This window comes from Podarcis liolepis (genome assembly GCF_965112155.1).
Source record: "Podarcis liolepis genome assembly, chromosome: 13".
In the NCBI taxonomy this organism is placed as follows: Eukaryota; Metazoa; Chordata; class Lepidosauria; order Squamata; family Lacertidae; genus Podarcis; species Podarcis liolepis.
In genome coordinates this window covers 45,055,858-45,074,045 of record NC_139573.1, presented here as the reverse complement: position 1 = coordinate 45,074,045, position 18,188 = coordinate 45,055,858, and the positions used below count along the sequence as shown (strand labels likewise).

General features: G+C 47.4%; 1 protein-coding gene across 4 annotated transcripts in view; it reads left to right on the top strand.

Moving 5' to 3' along the window:
- The window catches only part of USO1 (USO1 vesicle transport factor), a 57,458-nt gene that overhangs the window by 7,703 nt on the left and 31,567 nt on the right, over positions 1-18,188 (top strand). For 2 of the 4 annotated variants that reach the window (XM_083469555.1, XM_083469553.1), the window contains exons 5-8: positions 3,172-3,183; positions 8,371-8,471; positions 9,683-9,785; positions 17,772-17,827. In XM_083469555.1, the coding sequence (XP_083325681.1) occupies positions 3,172-3,183; positions 8,371-8,471; positions 9,683-9,785; positions 17,772-17,827 (272 nt within the window). The remainder of the gene's footprint in view (positions 1-3,171; positions 3,184-8,370; positions 8,472-9,682; positions 9,786-17,771; positions 17,828-18,188) is intronic. The other 2 variants (XM_083469554.1, XM_083469556.1) reach the window with 1 other exon arrangement.

Genomic DNA, 18,188 nt, shown 5'->3' with positions numbered 1-18,188 from the left:
TTCTGTACCTTGTCCCTATCTACCGTTCAGAGCCTTTGGTCGTGTTCTTAGTGCTAACACACTGAGAATTACTGTACTTCCTAAGACCTGTACTAGGTGCCAGGTTAAAAAGGTAAAGGACCCCTGACAGTTAAGTCCAGTTGCAGACGACTCTGGGGTTGCGACGCTCATCTCGCTTTACAGGCCGAGGGAGCTGGTGTTTGTCCACAGACAGTTTTTCCAGGTCATGTGGCCAGCATGACTAAACCGCTTCTGGCGCAACGGAACACTGAAACCAGAGCAGTGCAAGGAAACACTGTTTACCTTCCCGCCGGAGCGGTACCTATTTATCTACTTGCAGTGGTGTGCTTTCGAATTGCTAGGTTGGCAGGAGCAGGGACCGAGCAACGGGAGCTCACCCCGTCATGGGGATTTGAACCGCCGACCTTCTGATCGGCAAGCCCCAGAAGCTCCGTGGTTTAGACCACAGCGCCACCCGCGTCCCTTACAGGTGCCAGGTTACACACCACCAAATATTTTTCATGTCCATGCTGATCCTCCAAATGTGTACAAGTACGACAGTTTATGGCAGGCATAGGCAAACTCTGTCCTTCCAGATTTTTGGGACTACAATTCCCATCATCCCTGACCACTGGTCCTGTTAGCTAGGGATGATGGGAATTGTAGTCCCAAGCATCTGGAGGGCCGGAGTTTGCCTATGCCTGGTTTATGGGCTGCCTTGGGCACGAGGAGCAACTCTGGAGGATCATGAGTTCTTGCAAGACTTTTAATGCTTTTCCTGATGAGTTGGAGGTCAGCTAGGTTTTTGAGAAGCTGTACAATGTTTACAAACTAAAAGGAAGAAAATCATGATGAAAATAGCTGTACAGAGCTTCTTACTTTTTACGTGAATTCAAGATAGAAATGCTTGCAGGCAGTTTTCTAGAATACTTCATTTTATGTGGAATAATGGAATGTGCATTGACAGAACTTTCAATTCGGCCTCGTTGCACTGTATAGGCATACTTGAATGTGCCAAAATATTTACTTGCATGAGTATATCTTGCTGGTTCTGGTATTGATTCTTCAGAAGTAATTTTCTGAATTTTTAGCTACTAGATTGTGCAATGCAAACCGAGGAAGGAATGTTGAGAATACTTTGTATATTCTGCGAGCAGATGATAATTTATTTGCTAAATGCTTAAAATTGAACTCTGCTTTGAACCACCAGAATGCCTAACAAAACAATAAAAGAAAGAAGGGACATAGGCAAACCAGTGGATTCAGTTACGTTACAGTTATATACTACCCAGATTGGAATGATAACTTTTACAGGCAGTCCAGGGAGGGAAGAAACAAGGGGCAGTTGCTCCCAGTTAGGCCAGTTTTGGAGAGGGCTATGCCAGCATATTCGCCATCAGGATGGCTGTATCCTCACTCTTGATGGCGAATATGCTTTGATGACAGTTGGCCAAACCAAGGCATCCCATGGGAGGCCGGGAGAACAGGGACACACCTGTTTCTTTAGAGCAGTGTTTCCCAACCTTTTTTGGGCAAAGGCACACTTGTTTCATGAAAAAAATCTCGAGGCACACCACCATTACAGCCCCGTGACGTCAGCGCGCAGCGTCACGCCGGGAGGGACATGAATTGCTAGCAAATTACATAATCACCTCCTTGAGGGCTGGCTCATCTTCTCCGAAGGCAGAACCCCATTAATTAACAGCACAGACTCACACCATAGCCAAGACGAGGGGGGAAAACCTCAGTCATGCACAGTCATGCACATGTGGGGGCTAAATGAGGACGAAGACCGGGCAGAGAGCAGGGTTCAAATCACCCCACCTGGCCAGGACAATCCCTGGGTGCTCCCTTGGGCCACTCGCCTGACCCACCTCGCAGGGCTGTTGTTGCCAGGATAACACGGGGAGAACCACGCGCGCCCCCGGGAGCTCCTTGGAGGAGAAAGCGGGCAATGAATGCAATGCACGAAATATATGAGAGGCGACCAGGTTTTGCAGGTGAGGGGCCCCCGCCAGCCTCCGCTTCCAACACCCGGCGCAACGACGCCGAAGTTTCCCCCCGGGCTCGGCTCGGGGAGCAGCGCTGCTCCCCCCCGGCTCCCCTTTGCCCTCCCTCTCTGCCGCCCACTGGGGACCCCCCTCACCTGCCAAGTCCGGAGCGCTGGTGGAAGTTGCATGCATGCATGCAGGGCGCCGCGTTGCCATTGCATTGCACTGCACTCCATGCAACGCCTGCACGCATGCATTGCCTTGCACGCCCGCCAAGGGGTCTCCCCGCGGTCCGATGCGTCCCCTCCGGCGCGGATGCAGCATTGCAAAAATAACCCCCCCCCCGACGCAGCCCTACCTGGGGGGCAGCCTCCGCCGCTCCGCCTCCGCAGGGATCCCCGGGCTCCATCCTGCCGCCCGATCTCCGCGGGGGCGCAGGCAGGCTGCGCGGGGTCTGCGCGGAAGAGCCCCTGCCCGCCCGGCCGCCGCCGCTGCGCTCATTCCATGGCCGGGAGAAGAGCGCTTCAAACAAAACGCCTGGCCCGCCAGGCCACGCTGGGAAACATAGTTTGCGCACCCCGCGCGGGCGCGGAGCCCAAGGGCGAGGGGACTACGGATCCCGGCAGCCCCCGCGCCAGGGACGGAGGGGGAGAGGCCGGGTGCAGGGATGGAGGGACGGGTGGGCGAGCGAGTGAGTGAGTGGCAGCCGCCAAGCCTTGGCCGAGAGCCAGGAAGGGCCTCCCCGGAGGAGGAGGAGGAGGGAGGCGCAGAGCGGGAGGGAGGGACGGCGCCCCAATCGAAAATTTGACTTAAAAAAAAAATCTTTCGAATTTTTTAATTTTTCCCGCGGCACACCAGGCAACATCTCACGGCACACTAGTGTGCCGCGGAACAGTGGTTGGGAAACACTGCTTTAGAGAGTGTAGAAGCATCAGCGTAGCGATCAAGGCTTAGGGAGGACAAGATTGTGGAATCTTTGCTGGGCTTCCGGAGGATGTTTTTAACTACATTTGTTTAGGGGTGCCTGAGTTAAACTAATCAAGTAACCACTGTAGTGAGCATTGATCTGTAGTTCTTCCTTTTGAAATCAATTTTATGCCATTAACCGATCTTTTGTGCCGTACTAAATTGAAATCTGCTTCATTTTTGAATCTTTCTCTCTTCTTGTCTGCCTTTACAGATGATTCTGAAGGTAAAGCAACCTGAATTTATATTAGCATGGTGTGTCTTTAGCTATAGTTCTAAGCATTAACTGACTCACAACACCATTAATCGGTTTTTAAAAGGATACTGTGTAGACTTTTGCAAGTGTTTTAGCCCTCTCTTCTTAACACTTTTAAATTTTGCATCTGTTTTGGCCCCTTTCATGTCAAAGGGGAGCCATGTGACTGCTCAAATTGATAATTGATGGAGAGAAATGTGTCTTGTAACGTTAGATACTGAATTAAAAGACCTGAAAGAAATACTTTTCCATTTGTTACTAAGATTGCTGAGTTCATAATGAAGGGGGCAATATGAACACCCAGTGTTCAGAAATAATTGCTGAATTGCAAATATTTTATAGCAATTGACGTTCAAAAGTGTGTTTTTTGCAGTGTCCTTTTTAAACAACGCTGTGTACATGAGCATGCATCTTAACAGCCCTTTGATTCCAAGGTCCACTTGGAATCATGTTGCAGGCATCTTCTGTCATAAAAACTTTTATATCAAATGGCTAATCTTAAAATACTTCATTGCAATACTGTACTAATGATGTCGAATACATTGTAACCTGGTTAATAGCATAATATTGATATGCACATGAGGCTTTCTTGCTATTAACATATTATCTTGCCTGTATCCTTTCCTGGGTTTTCTCTTGTCAGTTTATTTTAACATTTTGGAAGATAAGGAATATAATGTTGGAATATGGCATTGGCATATTGGTTGGGTTTTAGCCAGTGCTAGTCCTACTCAGAGTAGACCCACTGAAGTTACTTTACATGACTAGCTTAGGTTGATTTCACTGGGTCTATCCGTGTGTAGAATTTGGTTGGCTACAGCCCACTGGATTTGATGTCAACTTTGATGATCAGTGTCCTCAAAGCTGGGGGAAAATTGATGGCATCGAGGAATTTTAACTTTCAGATTGGTGTGTCCAGTGGGACATATGGGCAAAATTGCATGCTTCCATTGTGGCTGCCAATACTGTCTTAACTCTTCTCCTCCGGCAGCCCCTTCCTGGCTTTTCCCTAACCCTTACTCCTACAAACAGAGTGGTGGAGTGGAGCAGATTGAAGAGAGGTTTGCCCTTCTGAGGTCAAAGAAGGGTTATGGCTAGCAGGAAAGAAGATTTGCCTGAGAAATAGAGGTTAAAAGGAGCTAGAGGGGATAAGGAGGAAAATAGGATGACGGCTCCTCCTGAATCTGGTGCGACTTAGAAGAGCAGAAGATGGGGCTTCAGGGGAACAGAGTCTGCCTAACAAGTCTCAAAGTGAACTAGGTAGAGATGTAAAAAGGTAAAGGGACCCCTGACCATTAGGTCCAGTTGTGGCCGACTCTGGGATAGTGGCGCTCATCTCGCTTTATTGCAAGATTATTGCGAGGGAGCCAGCGTACAGCTTCCGGGTCATGTGGCCAGCATGACTAAGCCGCTTCTGGCAAACCAGAGCAGTGCACGGAAACGCCGTTTACCTTCCCGCCGGAGCGGTACCTATTTATCTACTTGCACTTTGACGTGGTTTCAAACTGCTAGGTTGGCAGGAGAGGCAGAGATGTAGCCCAGCAAAAAATAAGTAAGTAGAGACACGGGGCAAGCCAAAAGGGAGAGGTCCACTTTCCTAACTCCTGGAAAGCCTATCTCTGAAGTTGCCATTGGAAGACTGAAGTCCTGAAACTAGACAAGAAGGCAATAGCTAAAAAGAGGACTGAAAAAAGCTACTGCTTGATGGAGAAGTACATACTGCTTGAAGTAAATACGCTGTCTAGAAGCATACAGCGTACCTATAACAACCTGCAAGAAGACATAAAAGCCCTCAACACTTCAGACTTGATTCTCAGGTGTGCTGGCTGGGAGCCAGTGGGCCTGGTCTTCATAATTCCTATGTATAAATTGCTGAATGCCTTATTTGAAAAGGTTATACCAGCCACCTCTGATTCTATACGATACATGTGGTCAAAATGGAGACGTTCTCCTTCCATATTGAAGATCATGCTGTTTCTTTTCCATTGAGAATGAGGAATTAGCTGACACAAATGGGAAGCTGTGACTACGATAGGCCACAAGTATAGCATTGTCCAAATTGCATAAAATATTTCGGCTTAGTTTAATGATATGTTACGGCTGAACCAAGCCATTCTGTCATTTGTGTACACTCGTTTATGGAGGACTGTCCCCACCAGGCTTTTACGATACAAAACTCACTATTTTCTCTTCATAGCAAGATACACATGGAATGGGGTACGGTTAAAGTCAAAGGAGTCTTGGATTCCTCTTCCAGTAGCAGAGCAAGTAAACCACAGGAGCTAATAAATTGGCAGTTTTGCTTGCACCTGTTTAGTAAAAAAACACAAGACAATGTTTCTCTGATGCTTCAAGAATAAAGGAAGTTCTACAAATTGGGAATGTTCTTTACTCATGAATATGTGAATCCTATGGCAAATAGGATATCACTTCTGTATGGTAGTTTCTTCTTTATGTGGAGTCCCACATGCATGTTTTGTGGCTCTACGGTGCAACATTTGGAATCTGGGCAATGAAACGCTTTGGCAGCAGGCCTGTCCCCAGCCACAACTCAGATCTTGGTTGCTACAGTGATAACATTGTCAGAACTTTCTCTTCATTTTGAGCTTTTTTAAAAAAAAAAACTCCCCCTCCTTTTTTTATTTAAGCTTTCTGTCTTTCATTTTGCATTTTACTTTACCTTGCTACCATGTGCCTGCTGTGATAGTAAGTTCCCCGTTTGTTCAGATCACAGCTGTTATCTGTTCTGTCTGGGGTGGTGGATAAAGGTAAAGGTAAAGAAACCCCTGACCATTAGGTCCAGTCGTGGCCGACTCTGGGGTTGCGGCGCTCATCTCGCTTTATTGGCCGAGGGAGCCGGTGTACAGCTTCCGGGTCATGTGGCCAGCATGACTAAGCCGCTTCTGGCGAACCAGAGCAGCGCACGGAAACGCCGTTTACCTTCCCGCTGGAGCGGTACCTATTTATCTACTTGCACTTTGACGTGCTTTCGAACTTTTAGGTGGGCAGGAGCAGGGACCGAGCAACGGGAGCTCACCCTGTCACAGGGATTCGAACCGCCGACCTTCTGATCGGCAAGTCCTAGACTCAGTGGTTTAACCCACAGCGCCACCTGCGTCCCACTGGGGTGGATACTTGCCACAAATTCATGAGACAGGCATGCTGCGCTAGTGTTGGTCAATGCTATGGGAGCAGGCCCTCTCTCTGGTAGACACAGGCCCCTTTAGTGCTACCTAAGTGAATGTGCCCTGTTTGGGCATCACTGTTTTTCCTACTGACAATTGATGATGATGATGATGATGAAGAAGAAGAAGAAGAAGAAGAAGAGTTTGGATTTGATATCCCGCCTTTCACTCCCTTTAAGGAGTCTCAAAGCGGCTAACATTCTCCTTTCCCTTCTTCCCCCACAACAAACACTCTGTGAGGTGAGTGGGGCTGAGAGACTTCAGAGAAGTGTGACTGGCCCAAAGTCACCCAGCAGCTGCGTGTGGAGGAGCGGAGACGCGAACCCGGTTCCCCAGATTACGAGACTACCGCTCTTAACCACTACACCACACTGGCTCGCAGTAATCTTGGCCTGTCTGGCCATTTTACAAGCTCCCAGGCCAGTTGCAGGTGCCATGGCAGTGTCCCCTGAGGTTCTGCACCTGTGTCCCTGATACAGAAATGCTTGTTTCTTTTTGTGAATTCCAGAAGCCAGCCTTCCTTTTACAGTCGTACCTTGGTTGTCCAACACCTTGGTACTCAGACGTTTTGGCTCCCGAACGCTGCAAACCGGGAAGTGAGCGTTCTGGTTTGCGAATGTTTTTCATGAGCCGAACATCTGGTGCAGTTTCCAAACTGGGAAGCTCCTGCGGCCAATCGGAAGCTGCGCCTTGGTTTTTGAACCGTTCTGGGAGTCGAATGGACTTCCGGAACGTATTAACTTCATCTACCAAGGTACCAGTCTGTTCATTTTTTCTCTCTGAATTTTTAAAAAAGCAACTGTTCCAAGATAAGCTAGATTTTCATACTTCACTGCAGGGAACTGTACATGTGATCTCATATTAAAGGTATCATCCTTTGAGTATCGTTCTGCTTTGAGCATGAATATGCATTTCCATCATATCTGCCGTGTAAAGCATTGCACATCTCAAATAATTATGTTTGTCATGAACATGTAATTATTAACACATTGCCTCTGAGGAAAGTGGAGGTCTCTGTTTTTCTTTCTGCATGTCACACCACTGAATACATATGCTAATTATAAAGTTTTTGGGGAATAATGTAGAAAATAAATGAGTGGGGTGGACAAAAAACAAAGCCACTGTCCGGGTGATGTAAACCAGGCATGTCCAAAGTCCGTTTTGGGGGCTTAATGTGGCTTGCTGATCGATTTAATCTGGCCCCTGTGGCAGTATATGTCCTGGTGCAAAATCCTAAAAGCTCAACAACTTCAATCCTAAGAAATCGGGCCCTCTTAGAAAATTGTTAGGGCAACCCTGTAAACAGTCCAAAGTCAATAAATAATACTAGCTAAATGTGCAAAGTACATTGCTAAACAAAACACTTGACCTCTTAGAGGCCTTTTTCTTGATGTGAGCTTCAGGAAGAACTCCCCCTGCTGCCACCTGATGTGAGATTCTCCCAAATTTGCTGTCAGTGGTGGGTCAGACAGCAGAATCCTACAAGCTAAGTTTCTGGCAGATTTGCTAACGGATGATAAAGGCTTGGAGCAAATATTATTTGGATTCATAAATAGATGCAACATATGCCACAGTAGTAATATTGCCATGGTTGATGCCTTATTCCTAAATGCCCATATGGAATTTTAAAAAATATTTAATGTTTGCAAAGAGCAGGCCCAATGAAATTAATGTGACATCTGGAAGGATAGCTGGGATAGAAATACTTCTATTAAATAATGAACAATTTATTGGTAAATATAGCTTTCTCTTTACTGACTGTCTTCAGCATTTTTCAGCAAGTCCGTGTTAACTTTCACGCCTGAAGTTGTGAAATGTTCTAGTGCACATTAAATATGTTCTGTAAGATTGATTGGTGGATGACAATTTTTTTTAAGCTAAAATTTTTATTACGTTTACTCAAATACTACTTGTTTGCAATTACGGAACTGATTGAAGCTTTGCTGTAATTGAACCTTTGTTAATGTTACAGAAGAAAATTCGCAGAAACAACCGGAAGACCTTGGAAGTCAATTTACAGAGCTTTTCATTAAACAGCCAGACAATATCACTCTTCTTCTGACCTATTTGGAGGTGAGAACTGTTCTCCTTTAGTCATAGAATAAGCATACAAATTTGTTGGTTGATATTGCGGTGAACAAAGCAGTATTAATCTGGGGCGGGTGGATCTTGTCCACTCCTTTTTACTGCTGTCTTCCCTACTTGACCAGCAAATCCAGTCACAGAGCCAGGCTAGGGGAAAAGCATCATTTGAAGGGTTGTAGAGGAAGTGATGTTTAACTGGGACTTGGGAAGTCAGGGGTTCCTATCTTCATTCAGTTGTGACGCTATCTGGGGGATTAGCTCACTGTCACATTGTGGGGATAACATGGAAGAGAAGAGCCCTGGTAGTTGGAGCACCTGGGAAGAAGGGCAGGATATAAATGTAAAAAACAATCCTTTCATTTAAGTAGGATAGCAACCTGTTCTCAATTTCAGTGTGGGCCTTCAAGCTTTGTTAGATCAGTCCAAGGGTTAAAGTAGAGTACCCAGGAACAGTAATTGAATTTTCAAAATTATAAATTAATTGGACTAAAGTGGCTAAGCTATGAACCAGAAAGTCCCTTCAGCAAATTTTGCCCCTGTTGTGAGTGTACTAGGTAAAGGTAAAGGGACCCCTGACCATTAGGTCTAGTCGTGACTGACTCTGGGGTTGCGCGCTCATCTCGGTCTATAGGCCGAGGGAGCCGACGTTTGTCTGCAGACAGCTTCCGGGTCATGTGGCCAGCATGACTAAGCCGCTTCTGGAGAATCAGAGCAGCACACGGAAACGCCGTTTACCTTCCCGCCGGAGTGGTACCTGTTTATCTACTTGCACTTTGACGTGCTTTTGAACTGCTAGGTTGGCAGGAGCAGGGACCGAACAACGGGAGCTCACCCCGTCGCGGGGATTCGAACCGCCGACCTTCTGATTGGCAGTCCTAGGCTCTGTGGTTTAACCCACAGCGCCACCCGCGTCCCTCAGCATACTAGATGGCTGAAACGGGAATAATACTGGCCTGCCTTGCAGTAAGGATTATTGATTATGTGTATGAAGTTCTATACAAATGTTGGTGATGTTATGATTATCTTAATTTGGCTGTCATTTAGACCAGAAAGTAAACTTCCTTTGACAGAAGCAGAGCATATCATTTTGTGGCTGTTGTTGTTGTTTTTGGTAAAATAATAGCAAAAAAAAATTGGCCAGAATAATCGTAAGCAATGAAATACAGTGGATTTTAATGCTTAGGCATGTTGACTTGCAGGAATTTGATTTTCATGTCCGGTGGCCTGGAGTGAAACTTCTTACAGTGCTATTGAAACAGCAGGGCCCCCAAGTGCAGCAGATAATACTAGTCAGCCCCATGGGTAAGTATTTACCGTATTTTTCGCTCTATAACACGCACCCAACCATAACACGAACATAGTTTTTAGAGGAGGAAAACAAGAAAAAAAAAATTCTAAACGAAACCGTGGATGTATGATTTTTGTGGTTCATGCTGTGGCCACAGACATGTGATCTGACAGTGAGTTTGGGTTGCCCAATGCAAAAATCCTGAGGATCCATGTGGATCCATGCTTTGTAACCACGTTTTAAGTGGGGAGGGAAGGAAAAGCACTCAAGGGCCAAGGAACACGTGTGGGGTGGGTGGAGAAGGATGCTGTTAATAATGCAGAAGAGGGGTATAAGAGGAGAAGCAAGCAGGCTCTGCTTCTCTCCCTCCTCCCCTGCTCGCTGAAAAACTTTGCTGCTATTTAGCCAGCTGAGTGGGGAGGAGAGAGGGACAGAGAGCCTGCTTGCTTTAAAGGAGCCAACCGGACAGGAGCCGCTTACACTCCTCTCCTCTCCCGATTTGCTCCTTTAAAGCAAGCAGGCTCTCTGTCCCTCTCCTCCCCCCCCTCACTCAGCGGCTCTTCTCCCCCTTTGCTGTTTCAAAGCGAGCCACGGAGGAGGGAAGGAAGGGGAACCATGGATCCTCTGCTCACGACTGCAGCAGATCCCCCCGCCATCCGTAGGCATTCCCTCCATAACACACACAGACATTTCCCCTTACTTTCTAGGAGGAAAAAAGTGAGTGTTATGGTGCAAAGAATACGGTATTTTATTTTAAAACATTTCTATATAGCTTTTCAGATGCAGTGACCTCCCAAAGCAGTTTACAGTAAAAAAATAAACATCAGTAAAAATCCATACAATAAAGCAAGGAAAGTCCAGCAAAAGAAAAACTTCTTAAGAACCAAATAAAGCCATCCATCAAGGCATACTATCCTGGACACATGAAAAGATTTACACCATCATAAACTTTATTGCACTAGCCAAAGGCCATGGCATCATTCACAAAGGAAACAAAAAGAAAAACAGCAATAACCATAAAAACATCAGGCACTGCAAATACAATAAACCACGGTCACGTCTGCTAGAAATTATTTGTTGCATACGATAGAATAGCAGTTGGTTCTCAGATAGAATGGGCCAGCTTAAATATCCGAATCACCTTTGCAACTGACCAGTATTTTATCTAGTTCTTTTCTCCTGATCTTCTTAGCTGCCAACGCATATAGTGCTACTTTATAAGTTACGAAGTCGTCAGTATCACTCAGCAGCCATTTCACCCTTTCCGTCCTGTTCAAGTGTGTTCCGTTTGTAAGCAGGGGTTTTATAAATCGGACTTTTGGTTCTATATATAGCGGGCATTGCAATAAATAGTGGTACAGGTCCTCTATGTAAGTCTCTCCTTGTACTGTACGAATTAAGTACTTAACCTGAGGTACCACTGTAAAAGCGATTCTTAGTATGGCAAGTGGGAGCTTTGTCAGATAACTAGCTCGGATGTGCTCCGTTTTGATAAGTGGGAACCGTAGTGAACTTTTGGTAGAGGCAATCGTGGTTAAATCCCTTTCTGCATCGGACTTGAAGAGACAATCTCTTAAGTACCTCTTATCCATCTTCATGATCACCTGAAGATCTTGTACAGTGGTACCTCAGGTTAAGTACTTAATTTGTTCCGGAGGTCCATTCTTAACCTGAAACTGTTCTTAACCTGAAGCACCACTTTAGCTATTGGGTTCTCCCGCTGCCACCACGCCGCTGGAGCACGATTTCTGTTCTCATCCTGAAGCAAAGTTCTTAACCCGAGGTCCTATTTCTGGGTTAGCGGAGTCTGTAACCTGAAGCGTATGGAACCTGAAGTGTATGTAATCTGAGGTACCACTGTAATCGAAATTGGGTCAAGAGGCGTTGGGTGCCAGGCTTCCAACATTTGGTCTCTTCTTGTTCTGTGTGGGACATAGCAGGGAATCTCTCCTCCGAGAGAGATTGAAGTCTTGAAAAGATTTTCGCTGGTGCAGAAAATTATGCACCAGACAATCCTTTATGGGGAGCACATTCCATTAGCAAGTGCCACAACTAAAAGAAGGTCCTATTCCGCTTCTACACCCATCCCACCAAGGGGTGTGGTGTGGTCCAGCGTCAGGGCTTCTAAGGATGCTAATAGTTAAGTCAAATACTCTTGTGGTAGGTGGTCCTTGAAAAAGGTAAAGGTAAAGGGACCCCTGACCATTAGGTCCAGTCGTGTCTGACTCTGGGGTTGCGGCGCTCATCTCGCTTTATTGGCCAAGGGAGCCGGCGTACAGCTTCCGGGTCATGTGGCCAGCATGACTAAGCCGCTTCTGGCGAACCAGAGCAGTGCACGGAAACGCTGTTTACCTTCCCGCCAGAGCAGTACCTATTTATCTACTTGCACTTTGAGGTGCTTTCGAACTGCTAGGTTGGCAGGAGCAGGGACTGAACAACGGGAGCTCACCCCATCGCGGGGATTCGAACTGCCGACCTTCTGATCAACAAGTCCTAGGCTCTGTGGTTTAACTCACAGCGCCACCCGCGTCCCGATCCTTGAAATACTGTGCTCTAAAGCAGTGTTTCCCAACCGGTGTTCCGCGGCACAGTAGTGTGCCGCCGGACGTCGCCTGGTGTGCCGTGGGAGGGAGGCGGGCGAGTCGGGCTAATCCTCCGACGAGCTCCACCTCCAGACCCATTGCTCAAATCCTTTAACCCAGCAAGGCAGGAGGGCGGGGAGGGGGGGGAGAAAGAGAAAAAAGAAAGGGTGGAAAAAAAGAAGGGGAAGAGAAAATATTTTTTTAAAAAAAGGAAAGAGAGGGAAAAAAGCGAGGGATGGAGGAAGGTCGTTCCTCGATAGAAAGGACTGAAGGGGTGGCTGACAATGGGGGTGGCGGGGGGGGGGGAAGAGACGGGAGAGGGACCGTCTCTCCTTTTCTCTAGGCGAGAATGCTGTGTGGCTTCTTCTTCGGAGCGGGGGGAGAACTGTGTGGCAAGACCCCAAACGTTTTTTCTGTGGAGAAAAACGATTGCTCCGACCAACCGAGGGAAGAGAGTGAGTTGCGCGGAGCGCCTGCCTGACAATCGCCTCGGAAGGAATCGAGATTTGGGGTGGGTGGGTGGAGTGATGGGACAGCGGTGTCGCCTCCTCTCTCTTTCTCCCTCCTCCGCGGCCGCTAGCGACGGGCTTTTAACTTCTCCCAACTTTTGTGTGCGCGCGCGGCCCTCGAAGTCCTCCCTTCCCGGGGGACCCGACTAGGCCCTGCCCGCCGCTGGGTGAGAGCGCAGCCTAGGGAGCCGCATTGCCGCTGCCGTGCGCCTGGCTGGGTGGGGGGAGGGGACCCTGGCGGCGGCGGCCCCAGCGGCGCCTTGGTGCTCGTGCGGGACTCGCTCGGCTGGTGCCGGCCTCTCAGGGCGGAGGCCTAGTCGCGGGCTTCTGGGTGTTGGGGTTGCTACGCGCCTCAGTCCCCGGGGACCCAGCGTCGCAGCCTGATGCCGCCAAGTGTGTGGCTATGAATGGGAGGGTGGCGGTGGTGGGGCGGCGGCGGGCCTCTCCCCCTTCCTTTCTGCGAGGGACTCTTCTTGTTGAATGTGGGGCTGGGAGAGAGGCGCGCATTTCTGCTCCCCCTCCCGCTTTGTACATGGAGAATGGCCTTGTCCTCCTCCCTCCCCCTTCCGCCGTGTAGCGCGGAGGGTGTGCGTCTAATCCCCTCTCCACCTGCTCCCTGAGCTGCTACCCTTGTGTAAGGGGAGGCTGCGAGTGTGTATCCGACGCAGGCAGCATGCTCTTATTTCTCCCACCTTAAATCAGCGCTAATTGCGCCTGGACGCAGTATTTACTTCCGAGTAGGCCCCCTCCCCCCCCCCCCGTAGCACCTGACGTTGCTATTCGTATCATCAGGTTTGTTTGTTGATAATTTAATTGTTTTAAAAGCATCATGCTAAAGAGCTCTCTCCCACCCCCAGACCCTTGGGCAAAACAGAAACACACACATACACAAACACAGAGATTGAGCCCTGCAGGTTTTATGAAATGAATGGATTCTGAATGCCTGTTTCAGTGGCTTGTCCGCCTTAGGCTGCTGGGCCAGACACCTGTTACACGGTGCAGTCCGTAAGCTGTGAGCGCTGCTACCTGCCGCCGAGACCACGTAACGACAGTCTTGAAAGACCTACATTGGCTCCCAGTACCTTTCCGAGCACAATTCAAAGTGTTGGTGCTGACCTTTAAAGCCCTAAGCGGTTTCGGTCCAGTATACCTGAAGTAGCGTCTCCGCCACCATCGTTCAGCCCAGACACTGAGATCCAGTGCCAAGGGCCTTCTGGCAATTCCCTCACTGTGAAAAGTGAGGTTACAGGGAACCAGGCAGAGGGCCTTCTCGGTAGTGGCGCCCGCCCTGTGGAATGCCCTCCCATCAGACATCAAAGAGATAAACCAGTGTTTCCCAACCGGTGCGAGACGTTGCCTGGTGTGCTGTGGGAGGGAGGCGGGCGAGTCGGGTGGTGAGAGGCGGGGCGGCGGCGGCGAGGAGAGGCCGCCCAGTGCGGGGCTCTCGCCGTCTGCCTGCCTGGCTGCCTGCGTGGCGCTGACGTCACGGGGCTGTAACGTGCCCCACATAGGCACACGCGGGGCGGTGAGCGAGCTCCCTCCCACATCCCATCGCCGCTCGCTTCGGCCGGCCTACTGGGCTGTCGCAGGCGGAAGGCCTGCGCATGCGCGAGGTTTTCGCGCCTTCGGGATTCCCTTCACGCCTTCCTCCTCCCGGGTCCTTGAGAGCGCGGGAAGCGGCAGCGCGAGACCGGCGTTGAGCCTGGTAGGTATTGCGCTTGCCAAGGCAGTCATTTGGGAAATGAAAACTTGCAAAGCAAGCAACCAGTTCAATCTGAAGTACGTGTATGCTTAATATCCTGTATCTGAAACCTGTTCTGCCCCCTCCCCCACACTTGGTGCCATTTTCATCTACACATGCAGCAGAGTAAGTTGACCCAGAATAGTACCAATTCAGATGGCAGATGGGAGAATGACAGTGCTGAATGCTTTCCCATGTAGAACAGTCCCTGCAAATAAAAACCTAGCATATTTGGAAGAGGGATGCTAGCCTAACCATTACCTTCTGTGCTGTTACTATTTTTTTATTTTTTTTTACATAAGTAAAAAGTGACCTTTCCCCATCTGGCATGGTGGTGTGCCTCGAGACTTTTTTTCATGAAACAAGTGTGCCTTTGCCCAAAAAAGGTTGGGAAACACTGCTCTAAAGCCATTTACGGTTTTAAAGCTAAAACCAGCACCCTCAGTTTGGCTTAGAAACTGATCCTAAGCTAGTTCAGCTGTTCAAGATTGACTGAGTAGGTATGTTCAACATGCCTGATCCCACTGAGCACAGAATACAGTGCTACCTCGGGTTAAGTACTTAATTTGTTCCAGAGGTCCGTTCTTAACCTGAAGCTGTTCTTAACCTGAAGCACCACTTTAGCTAATGGGGCCTCCTGCCACCGTGCCGCTGGAGCACGATTTCTGTTCTCATCCTGAAGCAAAGCTCTTAACCCGAGGTACTATTTCTGGGTTAGCAGAGTCTGTAACCTGAAGCGTATGTAACCTGAAGCGTATGTAACCCGAGGTACCACTGTACAGCAGATAAGTTACTGTCTAGTTTCTGAACTAGGCTGCGTTGCGGTAATCCAAACAGGATATTACCAGGCTGTAATTACTGTGGCCAGGCTATTTTCATCCAGGAGAGATTCATCAACGTAAACGGGTGAAAGGTGCTTCATGCCTTCAAGGCCACTTGACCTCTCAGAGATAAGCCCAATAGCATCCTCCAACCTGTGAATCCGATGCTCCATCCAGAGAAGCCTGAACACATTTCTGCGTCTGAAATGTAGCCAGAACATCTGCTAGGCTGTAGTGATACAAAGGGGAGCGTCCACAGCTTTTTAAGGTCTCTGAATGCTGGTAAGCCATTCCAGAAGTTGCTGTTTTCACAGGTTTTTTAAGTGTGACACATCTCACAGGGTGAATGCAGAAATTCTTAGGTTCAGTTCTTGGCATTTTTAGTTAAATGGATCTCCATTTGTAGGGCTGGGAAAGGCTTCTTGGCTGAGACCCTTGAGATCCATTGCCCGTTAGAGGAGAAAGTGTTTGGCTTTTTAGCAGCAGGTTAAGGCTTTTGAGGAATTATGATAATTGTTAGAGAGCGTGTAATAATAATAATAATAATGATGATGATGATGATGATGATGATGATGATAATAATGTCTTTATTGTTATTGCCCCCTTCGGGGACAACGAAATTACTTGACTGCTCCATAAAAACACTAATTAAACAATACAGTATAATACAGCAAGGGAGATTCGATGACTTTCAAAGTCCAGGCTTCCCATTCAGGGCCGAGATCGCTCTGGAGAAGAAGCTGTTCTTAAGACGGCTCGTTCTTGTCTTCATCGTCCTGTATCTCCGTCCCGGCGGCAAGAGCTCGAAGAGACAGTGACCAGGATGCGATGGATCTTTTACTATGTCCAGTGCCTTCCTATGGCACCTTGTGGCATAAATCTGCTCTAAGGTGGAGAGTGGGCAGCCAACAATGCTCTCTGCTGCCTTAACAACCCTGCACAACCCCATCCTGTCCTGGGTAGTACAGCTTCCGTACCACACACATAAGCCATAAGTGAGCACGCTCTCAATGGCACAGTGATAGAAGGCAAGCAGCAGTTTCTGCGGAAGATGGTTTTTCCTTAGTATTCTCAAAAAGTACAGTCTCTGCTGCGCCTTCTTCACAAGCCCCCTTGTGTTGACACTCCAGGACAGATCCTCTTGTAATTCAATGCCCAAAAATCTGAACGTTGTTACCCTCTTCACACAGACCCCATCAATCAAAAGTGTGTGTGTGTGTGTGTGTGTTTGGAGGAATATTGTTTTGTTAGGGGAATATTGTTTTGCTAAACATAATACAGTGGTACCTTGGTTCTCAAACTTAATCCGGTCCAGAAGTCCTTTCCAAAACCAAAGCGTTCTAAAACCAAGGAATGCTTTCCCATAGAAAGTAATGCAAAACGGATTAATCTCTTCCAGACTTTTAAAAACAACCCCTAAAACAGCAATTTAACAAGAATTTTACTATCTAACAAGACCATTGATCCATAAAATGAAAGCAATAAACAATGTACTGCAGTCACACAATCAATCAATTGAACTGGGTTCCACACAGCCGCAAAAACAAAAATGCAAAATAAATAGCAAAACAAGACAGACCTCAGGGTAACACTCAAAACAGAAGTGTGGCGCTCAAAATGGAGCACATTTGGCTTCCAAAAGAAGTTTGCAAACCGGAACATTTACTTCCGGGTTTGCAGTGTTTGGGTTCCAAAGTTGTTTGAGTACCAAGGCGTTTGAGAACAAAGGGACCACTGTAGTTGTTTTTGTTGTATATGGAAGCCACCTGGAGACTTTCTGTATGGCAAATAAGTTGAATAAATAATAGCAACAGCAATAATAATAATAATAATAATACTGTATTTTTTGGCGTATAAGACTACTTTTTAACCCAGGAAAATCTTCTCAAATGTTGGGGGTCGTCTTATACCCCGGCTACAGCAGCAGCTCCTGCAGCAACTCCCCACTAAAGGATAAAACGACAGCAAATTAAATCAGAGGACACCAAGCTCTCTAGATGAAGCAGAAATACGCTTGAAAATTGGCCCCAGAAGCCCCCGGCCATTGGGAAGTGGAGCGGATTTCCGAGCCGGACTGGAGACTGGTTTTTTAATTTTTATTTGGTGTGCGTTGGAAGAGGGGTAGTCTTACACGGCGAGTATATCCCAAACTCTGTATTTAAACTGGAAAAGTTGGGGGTCGTCTTATAACCCAGTCATCTTATACACCAGAAAATACAATGATGATGATGATGATGATGATAACAACAACAACAACAACAACAATAATTGTATACCTTTTGACTTGCATTAAGGTAGCTTTATATGCCTGGGCATAACAATATTTTGTCACGGTTCTCTCTTTTAGGCGTCTCAAGGCTGATGGACTTGCTAGCAGATTCTAGAGAGGTCATACGGAATGATGTAAGTAGAAAATAACAGAGTGTACAGTTGTATCTAATCATATTTTCACTTTTATTGCAAATACAACAGATTAAAAAAGGGGGGTGGCAGCTTACATTAACAATAAGAGCAACGCATCAGTCCTTATTTATATATCGATATAAGCAGTCCATATGTCCAAATAGATACCCAAACTAGATTATTGATTGTAAGATATTTGTTCAAGTTTAGAAAGCGCATTAAGATCTTCAGGGCATCGCATAATGGATAGTGGGTGTTGATCCTTCCAATCCTGACAGTCACACACACAGCAGCACACGCCGGCGCTCGTCTAATTCTGCTGAATGGGACCTTGCTCACTTGAACATTGGTGTATCATTTA